Raw genomic sequence first — 18473 nt, forward strand, 5'->3', positions numbered from 1 at the left:
CAACAAGCTTCAGAGGCTTCATCTACCTCTTCATACGTAACACACACTTTGCTGGTGTTCCCACATCACTGTAACATCTGCTTGCCTGTATACAACAAATTCATAGCCCTAGCAAAAATTTCAGAACTCAGCCCTTCATTTTTCATTGCATTCCTACACCTCCCTGAAAGTCTGAATAACCCTGCACCTCGCTCAACACAGTAACATTTGAACACTGCACAGAGACACTAACAGAGGAGACCTGCTGTTAACGTTTCATTCATTTGCTCAGATTCCAAAGCAATACAAAGCTGGGTGTTGGGTTTTAACATCTAGAGCACTGATTTGCTACTGGACACACACAGGTGCAATGTTACAATGTAACACCATCATTATAAAATGTCACCAGGGATTTTCCTCTTCCATCTACTTACAGTACCTCTGCAGAAGTTTATCCAGTATTTATTCTTTAAAGAAGTCAGAAGGCAGAGCAATACTACCGCCCACCTTTCATAAAAAAGGTATCCAAAGTACAGGGACCAACAGCCAGATTTTTAAAAGACCGCTAAGCATTCAGTGAATGTAAGCATCTAACAACCAAAATTCTCAAAAAATATTTAGAGGTTACTGACGCTAGTTCCAACATTACAACTTCTGTAAACACAGAAATGACATTTTCCTTACTTAGTACACTCTTCAGTCTACATTCACATAACTTTAGAAATCCCACACTGTCACAGCTCAACTCAGGTACTGTTCTGGGCAGACGCATTTCAGGAAGCTCTCACTGACACAGCCACTATGTGCGAACCAGAGCCTGTCCTGCTGGAGAGCCCTGCAAACACTCCAGGAAACACTTTCAAAAGAAACCCAGACATATCCTGCAGTTATTGGAGTGCATAAAAGCATTTGGAAAGCTTTCTTTTTGCCATTTTTTAATAAATACTGACTAGCCTGTTTATATTACATTAATGTTGATGGATAGACAATTTCCCCTTCCTTAACTTTTTTTCATTACTAAAAAAAATAAATTCAGTTTTCTACTTGAAATTGTAGCTAAGTTTTATTCATTGTATTGGTTCAGATTCAAAACTACTATCTGAGAGAAGAAGGAAAACAGCACACCTGCAGTTACCTAACAATTACACACTCATTCTCATTTGTAGCAACACCCTGCAAACCAGAAAACTTCCTCAGCCTACTTTTTGTTTAGTGTACAAGAAGTTGTTTCTGGCTCGCAGGCAGTTTGTCCACAGCAGTTTCTCTCTTCCTGTACTATTTCTATTAATTCAGACAATACACGTATCTCTTAACACAATGAGATAAAACTACAGCCTCTGTTTCTGTAACAGTAAAAAGAATACTGATTTTATCTAGGTACACTGAGGGAGCACATTTTTCTGCAGATGACAAATACAGGTTGATTCCCTACAGAAGGTCTTTATCTCTAACATCAGCAAAAAGCCTACTTTGGAGCATTAGTGACATTTTAACCCAGCAGAATGTTTTGCAGGGGGACTCCAGAGATGCAAAATCAAGGTAATTTAAAACTTTACTGTGTATGTGATTTCTGGAATACCTTGGTAGGTAATCTGATCTACCAGCTGCAATGCTTCTACTTTTCCTCAGGTGGACATAACTTTAAGGGCATGACTTTCCTCTCTTCCCAGCTCTCCACAGGTGCACCCATGAATGCAGAGATGTGGGCAAGACAACTTCTTCCACACCTCTGCCCTAGTCATTTTCAGCATAAACTTCTGAGCCTCCAATTAAGGTTGTCAAACAAATTCTATGCCACTGCATGTTCCTTCTAAACAACTACTTCTATTAAGAGAACATCCCTCTTTCCTCATAGGAAAGTACAGCGTGAGACTTCAGATTTCTCTTTGGTCCTCAAAGGGTGCTGAGGCTAAGCAATCAGCACTATAGAAGAGCACGGCTCTGAACCGTTAACCTCAACGCTCAACCAAGACTGCTGCCTTGTGATGTCTTGGTTAGTTACTGCAAGCAACAGCCAGTTTCTACTTCTAAGAACTTTGTACTAAGAGAGCCTGTAGCAGGAACGTGTCTATTTGACAACGGAGATAAGGGAAGCTTGTTAATAATCACATTTTCTGCTTCTTGGGTAAGGAGATCAATGGTACAGGCTATACTATTTCTACTTTTACGTAAAACTTCCATGCTGAGATTCTGGGGTACGCATCTGTCTTATCTAACTGCCAGACCACTACAATGCCAGTCCAGGGAAAACAACCAGTCTGCAGAGATGAAAAGCAACGGACAGACAGAATCACAGAACCACTGAGGTGGGAAGGGACCTCTGGGGATTGCCCAGTCCAACCCCCCCGCTCAAGTAGGGTTACCTAAAGCAGGTTGCCCAGGATGATGAAACGATCATTCTTGATTTTGTTATCTTCTGCACATCCTCTGAAGATATTCACTGACGACACATCACTCAGATCCTTAAAGAAAATGTTAAGGAAGTACTGGGCTCAGTACCAAACCCTGTGGTAGGCCCACAGTGACTGGCCTCCAGCTGGACCTCATGCAGCTGATTATAATCCTTCAAACCTGGTGGTTCAGGCCATTTTCAATCTCACTGTCCACTTATGTAGCCTTGTCAGTAACGATGCTATGGGAGACAGTGTTGAAAGCCTCACTACAAGTCAGGAAAAACAACATTCACTACTGTTTCTCATCCAACTTGGTGATTTCATCATATAAGGTTATCAAGTTGGACAGGAATCATTTCCCCCTTTATATATCTACGTTGATCACCTTCTTATTGTCAATATGTTTGGAGATGGCTTTCAGGAGGATTTGCTTCATCACCTTCTTGAGTGACTGAGGCTAAATGATCTGTAGTTTCCTGGAACAACGTTCCTGTCCTTCTTGAAGAAGTAGTAACACTTGCTCTCTTCCAGTCCTCAGGAACCTCTCCTGACCATCACAGCCTTTCAAAGATAATTGGGAGTGGCCTTAAAGTCACTGGCCAGTGCCCTCAGCACTTGCTGGTGTGTCCCATCAAGTCCCATGGATTTGTGTATGACCAGGTCATTTAAATGTTCCCTAGCCTGATCCCCCTCCACCAAGTCATCATCTTCCTTGCTCCAGACTTTCCCTCTGGTCACAATGATTTGGGATTCCTGAAGACACATCTGGCCACTTGTTGTGATTTAAACCTGACTAGCAGCTAAACATCAAGCAGCTGCTCGCTTACCCTCCCCCACCCCAGGCAATGGGTGAGAGAGTTGAAGGGGTAAGGGTAAGGGCACTCATATGTCGAGAGAAAAGCAATTTGATAATTTACATTTAAAAAAAATAATAGCAGTAATAGAAAATACAAATAAGTAATGCACCATGTGATTGCTCACCACCCACCGACTGATGCCTAGCCTGTTCCTGGCTAGTGATCCCAGAAATCCACAATCCTGGAAACCAAAGATCAATCCTTATCTACATACTGAGTATATAGATATCTACTGAGCATTACGCTAGATGATATGGAATATTCCACAGGCCGATATGGGCCAATTGTTTTGGCTATGCTTCCCCCACAGCTTCTTGTGTACCTGCACACTAGCAGGACATGGGAAGCTGAGAAGTCCTTGATTTCTTAGCAACAGCTAAAAACATCAGTACATGAACGCTCATATCAAATCACATACTGAATCTAAACCACAGCACTATTCTAGCTACTAAAAAGGAGAAGAAAAAAAATATTAGCTCTATCCCAGCTGAAACCAGGACACCACTAAAGACTGGGGCAAAGATGACATCAAGCATCCTGTCTTTTTCCATGTCCTCTGTCACCAGGTCTCCTGTCCCATGCATTAGCAGGCCCATTTTCCCTAGTCTGCCCTTTGCTGCTGATATACTTGAAGGAGCCTCTTTTGTTGCTCTTCACATCCCTTGCCAGATTCAACTCCAGGCTCTTTTCAGCTTTCTGAACTGAACTTTCAGAGAGTGGCTCTATTTCTCCCAAGTCATCTCTCACTGCTTCCACCTCCTGCACGCTTCCTTTTTGTGTTTCAGTTTTGTCAGGGGCTCCTTGCTCATCCATGCAAGCCTCCTGCCACCTCTGCTTACTTTCCTGTTCATGAGGATGGACCATTCTTCAGACTGGAACATGTGACCCTTAACAGCCAGCTCTCCTGAACCCTTCCTCTGTCCCATGGGATTCTTCCAAGCAGGCCCCCAGACAGGACAAAATCTGCTTCTCTGAAGTCCAAGACTGTGTTCCTACTTTTTGCCTTGGTCTCTCCTCACAGGATCCTGAACTGCATCACCTCCTGCTCACTGCAGTCAAAACTGCCCCTGACCTTCACAACCCCAAACAGTTCTTCATTGTTTGTAACTATTAGATCCAGAAGAATGTCTTTTGTTGTCAGCTCCCCAACGACCTAAGCCAGGACACTGTCATCAGTGTACTAGTGTAAAAACTTCCTGGATTGCTTGCACACTATTATGTTCCCGCTCTAGCAGATACCAGGGTGGTTCAAGTCAACCCGGAGGCCCAGGTGAAGCTTCTTCCCATTGTCTGAAGGTGGCTTCATCTCTTCTTCCTGATCAGGCAGCCTGTAGCAGTCACCCACCCCAACGTCACCCACACTGGTTGGCCCTCTAACCCGCACTCATGAGCTCTCAGCTGGCTAATCACCTCTCCCCAGGCAGAGCTTCAGGCATTCCCACCACAGCCTCACATAAAGGGCAACTCCCACTCCTTGCCATCCTGGACTGTCCCTCTTGAAGAGCCTGTGTCCATCCACAGCAGTGCCCGAGTCCTGGGAGCTAGCCAACCACACCCTACCTTGTTGGTCCTGATGAGATTATAGCCTTGCAACTACACCCAGAATTGCAATTCCTCCTGCTTTTCTCCATAGTGCATGTTAGTGCACAGGCACTTCAGATGGGCACCGACAGGCTGCTTTCTTAAAGCATGAAAGCTTTCCTGATAATGCACTTCTTGATCTGTGTGCAAACACTTGGGGTGGGCCCCCTTCAGCCCTTTAAGTTGTTTTCAGGGTTTCTTCCATCAACACCACCCCACAACCTTTGCTTACCTACCTGGTCCACCACTTCCCCACATCACTGTGGTTTGTTGAGAAAGATGCTTTTGCCCCATATTAGCCTCTTACTCTCCTTTTCACATCTCTCAGTATCCATAACAAGCAGCTTCCTCTCCTCTGACTTTCAGCACCTCTACAAGTTAGAAGTCACCAAAATCCTTGATAAAGTTGTTCTAGTGGAAAGTTACACTCTTAAAGCAGTTGTAATAGGATCCAAATAAAAAAAGTACCCCACAGACAAAACTGTACAATAATCAAACAACCCCTTTGCTTTTACACTGGAAGTTCTATACCTCAAACCTGCTAGAGCACCTTACTAATAGGCACTATTTTCCAAAGCTTTGGACAGTGCCACAACTCTTTTCTGAGCACTAGTCTTTAAATTCTCCAATATCCCTAGGGCGTTATCCTTAAAAAAACCCAAACACAACAGAGCAGTCTAGCAGCAAATACAACACAAATTCTGCCATTTCTGTTAATTTCATCTAAGCTAGTACTCTGATAGTCATTTTAACCATAACACAACAATGTAAGTATGTACTAATCCAATTATTTGGCATGAACCTCAAGAGTCCTTCTGAATTACCTCAGAACTTCAAACTGTATCCTCACAAACTGTAACAAGCATTTGCAGCCTTTGCTCTTTGTTGCCCCAGCATATTAGACTGTATGAATATGAAAACCAAGTACTCAACAGTCTAACTCCTGTTACTACTTTTTCTCTCAAAATCTTTATCAAACTCTTGAAATGACCATTTCCTTCTAGATCACTGACTTTTTTTGATTCAGAACCACTGAACTAAGACTCAATAAATGAACGTACTATGTATTTTATTCTACCTTTATTGCTACTTTTAGCTCAGCTCAAATACCTGTATAAAAAGAAATTAAAATAAAACTTTCAGGAATAGCTTTTAATTAATAGGTAGAACTTGGGACCTCCCATTAATATGCTTACCTACCCAGAACGTCTACAAGAAAGAAGATGTGAGGACCTCTTAAATTTAGTTGTTTAACTGAATTTAAATGTAGTTGTTAGTATTTAAGGCTTTTGAAAAGGCTCCAAGTCTCACTCATATTGAATACCTTGGAAATGACACACCGTGTTATTTATTTTTAAAAAAGTTTAAATTATTGGCTTAGTCACAAAATGTTTTTGACAACCATATACACACAGGCTAATTTCACTTATAGCTTGATTTATTCACTTCTACTAAGCCAGTGAGAGGCTAAAGAGAAGGAAAAAGAGGAAACAAGCTCCGTAATGCACACTTCCAAATCAATTCCAATGAACAAGTTAACACAGGTTTACAACAGAAATATAAAACTTGCTGTTTAGAGCTCTAAGCAGTTTAAAGGGCCCCCCCCCTTTTTTTTTTCTCTAAACTCTGCTTATAAGGTGCTAAGCAGATTCAATTTTAAACCCTTTGCTTCCTTAACACAAACATATGGCCACTCTATAAAGCACTCACATTTGGGGTTTTTTTCCCCCATGCTACACACTCAGTTTCCATAACCGTTCCTGTGCTTCTAGATTCAAATTTACACTTCTGTATATAAAGCTTCAAAAAGGTTCAAACTCTACACCTACTCAAGGCAATGATTATCTGAACAATAACATCAGCTCGTTCTGTTCTACTGTTATGGAACTTAAGAGTATGAAGCAGCTTGTGTATTCTTCCCAAAAGTGCAGTCACCACCAAAAAAACTGCAAGAAGTGGAGGAGACAAAAAGGGGGTGTGTGTGTAAAACTGATGCTGACAAATAATAGCCTCACAGCTCAGAAAAGAAACAGGAAAGCAGAAGGAAATAGGGAACCCAAAACTTCCAAAACACTATAGGGTAGAAATCACTCACATGTGGATTAATCTCTTTCTCAAAGCAGCACATGCATAAGAACAGAACCACACCATTAATATTAATTGCATCATAATCTAGAAATCTAAACCACTGGTCCTGTTCTTCTTGAAGCTGTACAAATTAAAAAAAACCAACTCTGTCTACAGAACTATACATATGACATAAAACATGCTTCTACAATTCTCACATTGTACAGATCAATATTATAAATAAACTACTGACTTTTCAGTAAGTTTACAGCCTGCAGTCATTTCATTGGATGAACATATTGTTCAAAGCCCAGCAAAATAAAAGGAAAAAAGTCACCCAATACACCAAATCCTGCATTGAGACCCCTAAAATGCTGCTTGCAGAATGTAACTGATAGACAGCAAACTGCACATAGACAATTTAAAGATGTAAAATGGTCAGCAGGAAAAGAGAAGCTAGTTCTGGAACCTAATGCCACCTGGAGGATCCTCAGAGATCCATTTAATAACATCAACCAAAGAAAGAACATCAGCAAAAACCAAGCCTGCTCCCTATCAGCTGGCTATAGTATAGCTATAGAGGCATGTGCTGTACACATCACCCCTGCAGAGAAAAATTAAATGACTATGAGCAAGTCTCAATAACAGAAAAGGAAATCAAAGAAAAGGTAAAAAAGAAAAAGGAAGGAAAAAACCATTAAGGTAAAAATGTAAATTCTAAAGCATCTTGGCATGATAACACTATTAGAGTTCAAATAAATTCATGGGATTATCTGAACTGAAATGGACAATTCACAACTCTTAAAATACTGTTGCAGTTCTACTAGCAAGAGCATCGGCTTACACTACAGCTCATGTTTCCAAGGTTATGTCTACAACTGCTAAGAATTATGGGTCTATTAAGAAGCACTTGTCAAAAGTAAATCCCAGAACAAGCTCGGCACCAAGAGAGAACTGATGATAGCATTGCCAAGGTATGGAGTAAAACTGGTTTACTTTCCTAGCATTACAGACTTGTGGGCTGACATGAAACTGCCAAGAAATGTACAAATTAATCTTGCATTGGAATCTCACAGAGACTATTACACAATGCTGCTTATTATTCCCTAGAAAGAGTAATCTCAGAGGACACAGGAAGATAAAGGTGGGAAAAAGAAGATGGCATTCCTTCCTTGCAGTCAAAAAGTTTAGTACTGCAGGAACCAGAGAAGACCATGCTTGTTTCTATTACCCTGCATGGGTTCTGCAAGTCATACTTTTTATGAGATCCATAATACAATCTCTGAAATAATTAGGTTTTCTTCACTGATGGCTGATAGGTCTTTTAGCTGTGTCTTTGCAAGTAAAGATGTCTTAATTGTAGTTAATTAAAAAAGCCTAAATTACTAAGACTACCCAGTTTGTACATTAAGAATTTTTTTGTATATTCAGAAGAAAAACAGGCAAGAGGCTGATGTTCATAAGTCTCTTGCAAAATCCATAAAAGAATATAAACAGTCATTGCATGACCTTGTCGTGAGTTGGCCCTGGCTGGACTTCAGATGCCCACCAAAGCTGCTCTATCACTTCCCTCCTTAGCTGAACAGGGGAGAGAAAATACAATGAAAGGCTCATGGGTTGAGGTAAGGACAGGGAGACATCACTCAGCGATCACCATCACAGGCAAAACTGACTCAACCTGGAGAAATTAATTTATTACCAATCAAATCAGAGTAGGGTAACAAGAAAAATAAACCCGAATCTTAAAAACACCTTCCCCCCGCCTATCCTTTCTTCCTGGACTCAACTTCACTCCCATTTTCTCTACCTTGTCCTCCCCCTCAGCAGCACATGGGGATGGGGAATGAGCGTTGTGGTCAGTTCATCACATGTCTCTGCTCCTCCTCAGGAGGAGGACTCCTCACACTCTTCCCCTGATCCAGCGTGGGTCCCTGCCATGGGGTGCAGTCCTTCAGAACAGACTGCTCAAGTGTGGGTGCTTCCCCCGGGATCACAAGTCCTGTCAGCAAACCTGCTCCACTGTGGGCTCCTCTCTCCACAGGTCCTGCCAGGAGCCTGCTCCAGCACAGGCTTCCTGCAGGGTCACAGCCTCCTTTCCCAGTGCACATCCAGCTGCTCCAGCATTGGGTTCTGCATGAGCTGCAGGTGGATCTCTGCTCCACCATTAACCTCCATGGGTGGCAGAGGCACAGCTGCCTCACCATAGTTCTTCACCACTGGCTGCAGGGGAATCTCTGCTCCAGAACCTGGAGCACCTCTTCCTCCTCCTTCAGTGACCTTGGTGTCTGCAGGGTTGTTTCTCTCACATATGCTCACTCCTCTCTGGCTGCAGTTGTTGTTTCACAGCAGTTTTCTTCCCTTTCTTAAACAAGTTATCACAGAGGCGCTACCACCATAGCCTTGGCCAGTGGCAGGTCTGTCTTGCGAGCCAGCTGGCACTGGCTCTGTCAGACAGAGAAAGCTTCTAGCAGCTTCTTACAGAAGCCACCCCTGTAGCTCCCCTGCTACCAAAACCCTGACACACAAACACAGTATGGACCTACTAGCTAGTAGGAAAATTTCCTAATCTCCTGTTTTCAGTGCCTTTAGGCAAACTAAAAGCATGTTCTTCCTAGCAAAGATAACATCTCCCAGAAGAGTATGACTCAAAAAATGTGCTGAGATTACTGTCTTTCCCTTTTAATTTGAAGCAGAACATAAAGAGACCTTGAATTTAGAGGCTTTCAATCCTTCAGAGGTCAGAAGGAAAAGGAAACAGTTATAATTGGTTCTAGAAGATGCATCATAAGTCTGAAACAACCTCTTATCTAGCTCATGTTACACTGAATGCTGGAGGTTGTAGAGTAAAAACAGAGCAAGAATGATTCCCTACTGATGCCTGCAAATGTACATGCTGACAACGGACACGTCTGGAATGAAGTTTGGCTTACTTATTATAAATTCCTGTTTCTACTTACTACACTAGAGAATTTAGAAATTGCAGTGGTCTAGATTGAAAGAATTGGCACTATTTCATTATACAAATGCAATTACAACAAAGCAGTTCATAACTGTCAACTGACTACATCACGCCAGCTACAGCAACTTGAATTTTACTGGAATGTGGAATATGACCCATTTGTTCTCCATTTGCCAACAACCACTGAAAACATCTACACAAATAACACTGGATTTGCCTGAGAACACAGAGGTAAGAAGTTCTGTCCCAGATCCTCCAAAATGAAAATTCACCAGCCTCAATTAATTTCTATGGACACTTAACACTAGATTGAAGCAATCATGATCTAAACTGGGACCTTTTTCAAGCAGTAATACCAGGACACCAGTATATCTGTCAGCAAAGGACTGCCAGGAAAGCCCTGAAGTTGCAGAAGCAGTAATCGCTCCCGTATTTTATTTCAGGTTCTTCTACTTTCCTTTTGGAAACAAACTGCTGTTACAGTCAAGAGAATTTTCTCTTTAATCACTTTTAAATCAGATAGCAAAAACCAAAGGAATGTGCAACAAGGAATCATCACTACAGATGCAGCCAAGAGGAAGTTTAACCTACGTCTGGAAGAGGAAAGATTTCAGGGACATGGGAAAGTTCTAGGAAAATGAAGAATCAGACGACCTTAACAAAGAGTTTTATGCACTTCATCTAGGAAGCAAAGTTGTTTTTATTTAGAGGTGAACAGGGTGAGCATAGGTGATTTTTATACTTGGTACACATAAAATCTCTACTCCATTCTGCCATGTCACATAAAATAAACCCACAACAGAGAGCCATTTTCCTGACAGGTTAATCACGCATAAACTACAGGGCGTAAGAATTTAATGCCTATGACTGCTGAGGGACTTAGCTTGCTGATGAAATCTAAAGGAGTATGAAAAAAGTCTCTGTTATGCCTGAAGTAACAAGTGAACAAACAAACAGGTCTGTTTAAAACACTGCAAGTGTCCCATACCCCTGCAACCACACATGCCTCTACACAACAAAGTAAAATGTATGTGGGTGAAAGAGTGAATTATTTACAACTGCCTTGAAAGAATTTTAGAAGATAGGGCTCCATTACATACAGAACTGAACTGTACTTCCACCAGCATTATTTGAATTACCTGCCATGAGGTTAGAAAAGACATAATCAAGCTTCTTGATCCACAAAGGTATCAATTACATCCAGTGTTTGTGGGAAGGTAATTAATGCAGCCAAAGCGTCCCAGATCGGCACAAGGTGCATATTTAAGAGATCTTTGGCTCTACTAAAATTGACTACTTACCAAGAAATCCAAATTACACTGACACATATCTGTTTTTATAAATTCCCATTCCTTAGGAAACCTGCAATTTCGGTAGGATTTCAGACATCTATTTAGTATTTATATTTTTTAACATCAAAAAGCAAATAGTTAAAAATACTAAGAACACCAGTATAAAAAAAGAGTTACTAGGATCTCATAAAGGCAATTCCTTGTGAGCCAACATTTCTTACAACACGCCATGTGAATTTTCAGCTTTCTAGTTTCCTTCAACACACTGTACCAAATCTAAGTGTACAGTCAGTCAGATGGTTAATAGTCATGCTTCAAATTTATAGAAAACAGTCAAAATAATCTTTAATTACATATTGATTGTTCTCTCTAACTTCCCAATCAAATTCTCTAGTGGTGGTTATTCTTTTGCTTATGTTCTTACTAGAGAAAACAAGTCCAGAGGAAAGAATCTATATAGCGCAATTCCTTTCCACTGAAAATAACCTGAGTTTTCTGACTGAACTACACAAATCAGCAATCACCATCACATCTAGCCTTAAGACATGTATGCCAAAACTATTTTAACATGCAAACCAGTATGGCTATTAAAAAAGCACAAGAGTAGTAGTAATAAAGCATTTATTTAACTGCTCTTGATACACAACATCAGTACATTTAGTTTTTCGAAATCATTAGACAACATGCTATTTTATCTGTACTTGAAAAAGTACCTACAAAAATAAAATTTTGTACTTACTGTAAATATTCGCCTGCCAGTCCGATCAAAAGTTACACAGTATACAGAAGATAAGTGTCCTAAAATTCGTTTGTGCATCTTCATATGTTGATAGACTGCAGTCGGAACAAGCCGTTCAAGTCTGTATTTTCCATTTAGTTTTCTTGAAAACAGGGTATCCACTATGAAATGGGGAAAATAAAAAGAAGAGACAACATTTCTATTAAGTTCATAAACTAAGATACTTCTCCATGATGGAGAGTTTATTTCAGCACTGGAATATTTGATATATGGACATCTTACTATAGTAATTGTGTCTCATTTTGCCCTAGTTAGGGAAAAATACCAACAAGTAGCCTATGATAGACGTATGCAAAAAAGTACCAAATTGCGAGGCAGAGCATAAAGATTCAATACAACTTTCAAGTACCCATATGTATGCTTCTCACTTTATACCAAGTGTGAGAAATTCAAGAGGATTGAGGCAGCTTCCATGGAGGAGCAAACTACCTCAAATGCAACAAGCCTAAAAGCTTCCACATAACTATTAACTGAAGATCAGCAAAGATTCAAATCTTCTCCAAGGCAACCTGCTTTTTGAGGTCTACACAATCAATCATTTATCCACCACTTGCAAGACAATTTATTTTTTGAAGAATATTGCTACCCACTACAGCTAAACAAACCAACCAACCCACCCAAAAATTTACATGCAAATTTACCAAAACTTTACAGAAAAATCCGATTTTGACTAACAGAACTTTGTTCAAAGAGTTTGGGGTTTTTTTTTCAAAGTTTAAAAACTAAGAAGGTCCAGGAGCAGGAATCTACTTTGTTTTAATGAGATGGAAATCTTCCATCAAGAACTCTAGTAAAAAAATAAAACTCAGTGTTATTAATTTTAAACTGCCACCCGTGCAATGATAAAGCAACAGAGTATAATGCTTACATGCATGGATACATAGACATTAGTCAAACAGCTCCTCGTATAGTCATTAGATCAAAGAACGGCAATTGCGATACATTTTATATTCCACATAATTTGGATAAACCGGGTAAATTCAGATCTCCAGCTCCTGAATACATGAAAAGTAAAATCATAAATGCCCAACAATGTCCACAGCACTACAGATACATGAAAAACAAGACACTGTCATTACTACTCTGGTTAGCTATTCTTTCTTCTACACATGACCAAGGCTATGCCTATACTAGTGAACTGAGCAGGACCAGGGCAGGGGTCTGGGCACTGAACCCCGTTCACTCCCTAGCACGTGTGAAACAGCTACACACTTCGCACTGCTTGGTTTTGGTCCAGACCAACCAAACACTGATTCATGAGTCAGCACAGGTCAAACTACATTAAATATGCAACCTAGATTGTAGCTACTCTATAAGGAGCAAAAGCACTTAGTGGTATGGACAACTGCCAAGCCCACTGGACTCAGGCCATAAGAACAGCCCTGAAACATTTCAGTTAACTGCCTGCATAGCCCAAGGACTCAAGGAAGTTCTCCTAGTTTGAGACAGTTTGTGAAGGAAAAAGATCATTAGCTGTGGAGCAAGGCACTTTTAGTCAATGTGCCACTACTCCCTTAAGGCTCTACTATCATACCCTCTTCATTCTCCCCTTATACAAGAAAAAAAATGCAGTTGCACGTGCCTTATGACAAAGCTCTTCCTTGCCAACAGTCTAATTTAGAACAGCAGGAAACTGAGATTAGTTCAGTCACAAGATAAATCTAGTTTTGGTTTCTGACAAATCATCCTACAGTTAAAAAAACCCAAAACAACAAAAAAACCCCTCACACCCCCTCAAAAAAAAAAAAAAAAAAAAAAAAAAACACCAAACACACACAAACAGAACACAGAAGGTCTTTGTCACAATAGTGAAGTGAGCTTACACAATAACCTCAACCGACTCAGAAGTTACCTTTTCTTTGCTCTTAATGTAAAATAGAGATGGTTGTTGGAAATCAGCTGCTAGCAATGACAAAACCATAGCTCACAAAAAGGGAAAAAACTTTAACCAGAAGTTTAATTTGCAGAGATGTTCTGTCAATAAACCAAAAGTATAAGCAGACTCTTTAGGTTAAAACAACCAGTGACTTCATGTAAGCATGTAATTTTTAATATACATCTGGAGTTATGAAAAAACCTTTTAAAGTACTTGAGATCAATTTCAAGTTTGGGGGGTGTTTTCGGGGGGTGGGTGGGTGGGTTTGTTGTTGTTTGTTTGGGTTTTTTTAAATCACTGAAGAACATGAAGTTTAACAGAACCTAAGCCAGTATTCCTGATGATATTCTCGCTGGTGTAAAGTGGTAACAGGCAGCTTGCTACTAGTTTACATATCCCTGGGAAACTCAACACATGAGAAGACCCCTTCTTCCGTAACTATCAACCTAGCAGAGGAAATATGAGGCAACACTGCGATACCAAAAAAACCCCACCCTGGGAATCAATCTCACTCTTTGGCCTTGATCAAAACTTAAAAACATACAAAAAACCCAAAACTGGTTAAAAATAAAATTAATTAAAAAGTGATTTGACATGGAAGGAATCAGTATTACAAACTTACATTCCACTGTAAGAAAATATTTTACTAAAATCACACAGTTGGCAGCAGGGAAGGGGAAGAATCAATCTCCTGCACATTTGAACACTGTCCATAAACATTTAATTTTTTTAAAAATACTTCTCAGACTGATTTTTTTGATTGTTGTTTTAAACTAAATTCTCACATCCACCATTGTTCTTCAATACGCCCTTCCATTTTATTTATATATACTCTCACTGACTTTGCCAAGTGATCCAGCTTGATTTCTTTAACTGACCTATTACCACTTTTTATTCCAAACACTGACAAGTTCAGTGTGTCATCTGCACATTTTGCTAGCCCAGTCACATATAATTTTTTCCTCCCAAGTACAGGTAAAAACTGTCTCTCAAAAATAAATTCCTGCAGCCAAACAATAAAATTGATTTTTCTGGTGCAAGCCAAGGTGAGAAAGGCTACCAACCATTAATAGTAATAACACCTATATACTAATTATTGGCCTTTGGTTTTACAGTGATTGTTACCCATACCTACCACCAACGCTTGTCAGGCCTTACGTGGTCATTACTCTATTTTAGCTTGATTTTAACTGCATGTGGAAAAAAGTGATTTTAGAAAACCCTGTGACAGCAAGTCTCATATTTCTCTTATTTTAGCCACATTAGCAGTTTTCTGTGTTTGCTTAAATTTTGCTTGGCCTCACACAAATGAGTCAGTATGAACAAAGGTATTCATTACAGGGTAAGGTATAAGCAGGTAAACAGCTGCAGTGGGAGCCACAAACCATACATAGTAAGAGAAGGCAGGAGGATGAGACTTTATCCCAGAAAGGGTTAGATAGCGCTGGTTAGGCCTTACAGCAAGCCAATCAACGTGAAGAAAAGAAGGGTGGAAAGGAAGAAAGAACAGAGATTGACTGCTGCTTGCTGGAAGGGCACTGTGAAGTAGACATTGCACAGAAAAAACTCCCATCCAATGCCTGACCAACCGAGGAAATTATCATCAACTTAGCTTTACACGCCTGTCTGCTACTCACACATAAGACCCTGCTTTAAAATACACAAATAAATTAAAAACAACCAAAAAAAGCAGATGTTAGTAAGTGGTTGTACAACACAGCATGATAATCCACCAGTTCCTTCCAAATGACATTTTGGTTTCAAAATCAGGATTCTTCTTAAAAACAAGCTGACTGATCAGTAACAACCAATGCCTATGAAAGCCATGTGTTTTGTTGATGTTTTGAACATGGAGAACACTTTGCCATAGATTTTATAATTTAAAATGCTATTATTTACCAGTTGGTTCCAAATAAAATTAATTGGCTTCTAGGTTTTAAGTAACTGGGCTCATCTTCCCACAATATGACCAGCCTCAAAGACTGAAATAGTCTGCTGTCACAGAACCACGGAATGGTTGAGGTGAGAAGGAACCTCTAGAGATCATGTAGCCCAACCCCACTGCTCAAGCATGGTCAGCTAGAGCAGGTCACTCACGGCTGTATCCAGTCAGGTTTTGAATATCTGCAAGGATGGAGACTTTGCAACCTCTCTGGGCAACCTGTGTCAGAGCTCTGACGACTCCCAAAAGGCATTTTCTTATGTTCAAATTGAAGTTCCTCTATTCAATTTGTGTTCATGGCCTCTGTTCTGTCAGTAGGTATGAATGAGAAGAGTCTGGCTCCATTTTCATAACACCCTCCCATTCAGGTAGTTACACCCACTGATGACCCCGCCCCCATGCTTTCTCTTCTCAAGGCTAAACAATCTCAGCTCTCTTGGCTTCTCCTTGGATGACAGATACCTCAATCCCTTCATCATCCTCCTGGTCCTTTGCTAGACTAGCTCCAGTCTGTCCATGTATTTCTTGTTCTGAGGAGCCCAGAGCCAGATCCAGCACTTCAGGTGTGATCTCACCTGTGCTTAGTAGAGGGAAAGGAACACCCTTAATCTAACAGCAATGCACCGCTTCCAGCAGCACAGGATGTTGCTTGGGTTTTGTATCCAAGGGCACATTGTAGACTCAATGTCTGGCATGTTCAACACCAGAGCAGTGAGCTCATTTTCTACAAAGCTGCTTTCCAGCCAGTCAGCCCCCAATGTCCAGTGGTGCGTGACATTACTCCTGCGCAGGGGCAAGACTTTTGCACTTCTCTTTGTGGAACTTCATCAGATTCCTGTTGACCCATTTCTCCAGCCTGTCAAGGTCCCCACTGAATGGCAGCACAGACCATTTGATCCATCAATCACCCCTCCTAGTTTTGCATTGTCTGCAAAACTTCCCATTTGATCATCCAGGTTATTAGTGAAGATGCTGAACAGTGCTGGCTCTAGCATCAACCCTTGAAGTACACTATTAGTGACTGGCCCTCGTGCCAGTCACTGGAATTCATTCTGCTAATCACAACCCTTTGAGCCCAGCACTTCTGCCCATATCTTACCAGTTTGTCAGTGAGAATGGGAGCCAGTTTACAAAGTCTTGCTGAAGTCAGGATAAACAACAGTCACTACTGTCCCCTCATCCTCCAAGCCACTTATTTAAAATCTATCGGACTAGTCAGGCATGACTTCTCCTTCACAGATCAATGCCAACTATCCTCAAACATTCTTGCCCTTGGTATGCTGGTTTCCAGAGGTATTTACTTCATCACTTGCCCAAGGACTGAGGCACGAAGGACCCACCTTTACTTCAGTCTCCTTCTTGCCCTACTTCAAGACAGTGTGACATTTGTTCTCTTCCAGTCCTCAAGAAGCTCTCCTGACCACCAGGAACATTTATACCGTAATCAAGAGTGGCCCTAGGCTGGTATTACCCGTGAAGACACAAGCCAAGAGGGCATTGAAGCACTAGCTTTTTCATGGTCTTTTGGCACTAGTTCCCCTGCCCTATTCAGCAGCAGGCCCTACTGTTGCTTCTGCTGCTGGTAAGACCTGTAGAAGCCCTTTTTGTGCTCCCTTAATGTCTCTCACCAGATACAATGCCAGAACTTTGACTTTTATTACACAGAATGGTTCAAGATGGAAGGGACATCTGAAAATCATCTAATCCTCCTTTGAAAGCAGGGTCAAATACAACAGGTTGTTCAGGACCTTTTACTAGAAGAAGGGGAAGAAAGGGGAAAGGGGGGGGGGGAAGAAAGGGGAAAGGGGGGGGGGGAAGAAAGGGGAAGGGGGGGGGGGAAGAAAGGGGAAAGGGGGGGGGGGAAGAAAGGGGAAAGGGGGGGGGGGAAGAAAGGGGAAAGGGGGGGGGGGAAGAAAGGGGAAAGGGGGGGGGGGAAGAAAGGGGAAAGGGGGGGGGGGAAGAAAGGGGAAAGGGGGGGGGGGAAGAAAGGGGAAAGGGGGGGGGGGAAGAAAGGGGAAAGGGGGGGGGGGAAGAAAGGGGAAAGGGGGGGGGGGAAGAAAGGGGAAAGGGGGGGGGGGAAGAAAGGGGAAAGGGGGGGGGGAAGAAAGGGGAAAGGGGGGGGGGAAGAAAGGGGAAAGGGGGGGGGGAAGAAAGGGGAAAGGGGGGGGGGGAAGAAAGGGGAAAGGGGGGGGGGAAGAAAGGGGAAAGGGGGGGGGGAAGAAAGGGGAAAGGGGGGGGGGGAAGAAAGGGGAAAGGGGGGGGGGAAGAAAGGGGAAAGGGGGGGGGGGGAAGAAAGGGGAAAGGGGGGGGGGGAAGAAAGGGGAAAGGGGGGGGGGAAGAAAGGGGAAAGGGGGGGGGGAAGAAAGGGGAAAGGGGGGGGGAAGAAAGGGGAAAGGGGGGGGGAAGAAAGGGGAAAGGGGGGGGAAGAAAGGGGAAGGGGGGGGGAAGAAAGGGGAAAGGGGGGGGGGAAGAAAGGGGAAAGGGGGGGGGAAGAAAGGGGAAAGGGGGGGGAAGAAGGGGGAAGGGGGGGGGGAAGAAAGGGGAAAGGGGGGGGGAAGAAGGGGAAAGGGGGGGGGGGAAGAAAGGGGAAAGGGGGGGGGGAAAGGGAAGGGGGGGGGGAAGAAAGGGAAAGGGGGGGGGGAAGAAAGGGGAAAGGGGGGGGGGAAGAAAGGGGAAAGGGGGGGGGGGAAGAAAGGGAAAGGGGGGGGGGAAGAAGGGAAAGGGGGGG

At 42.1% G+C, this 18473-nt stretch overlaps 1 protein-coding gene across 5 annotated transcripts in view; it reads right to left on the minus strand.

Moving 5' to 3' along the window:
* Positions 1-18473, minus strand: part of PHIP (PHIP subunit of CUL4-Ring ligase complex) — a 117567-nt gene that overhangs the window by 83296 nt on the left and 15798 nt on the right. For all 5 annotated transcript variants that reach the window (XM_074895948.1, XM_074895947.1, XM_074895944.1 and 2 more), the window contains one exon: positions 11868-12028. In XM_074895948.1, the coding sequence (XP_074752049.1) occupies positions 11868-12028 (161 nt within the window). The remainder of the gene's footprint in view (positions 1-11867; positions 12029-18473) is intronic.

The sequence above is a fragment of the Athene noctua genome, chromosome 1 (genome assembly GCF_965140245.1).
Source record: "Athene noctua chromosome 1, bAthNoc1.hap1.1, whole genome shotgun sequence".
Lineage (NCBI taxonomy): Eukaryota > Metazoa > Chordata > Aves > Strigiformes > Strigidae > Athene > Athene noctua.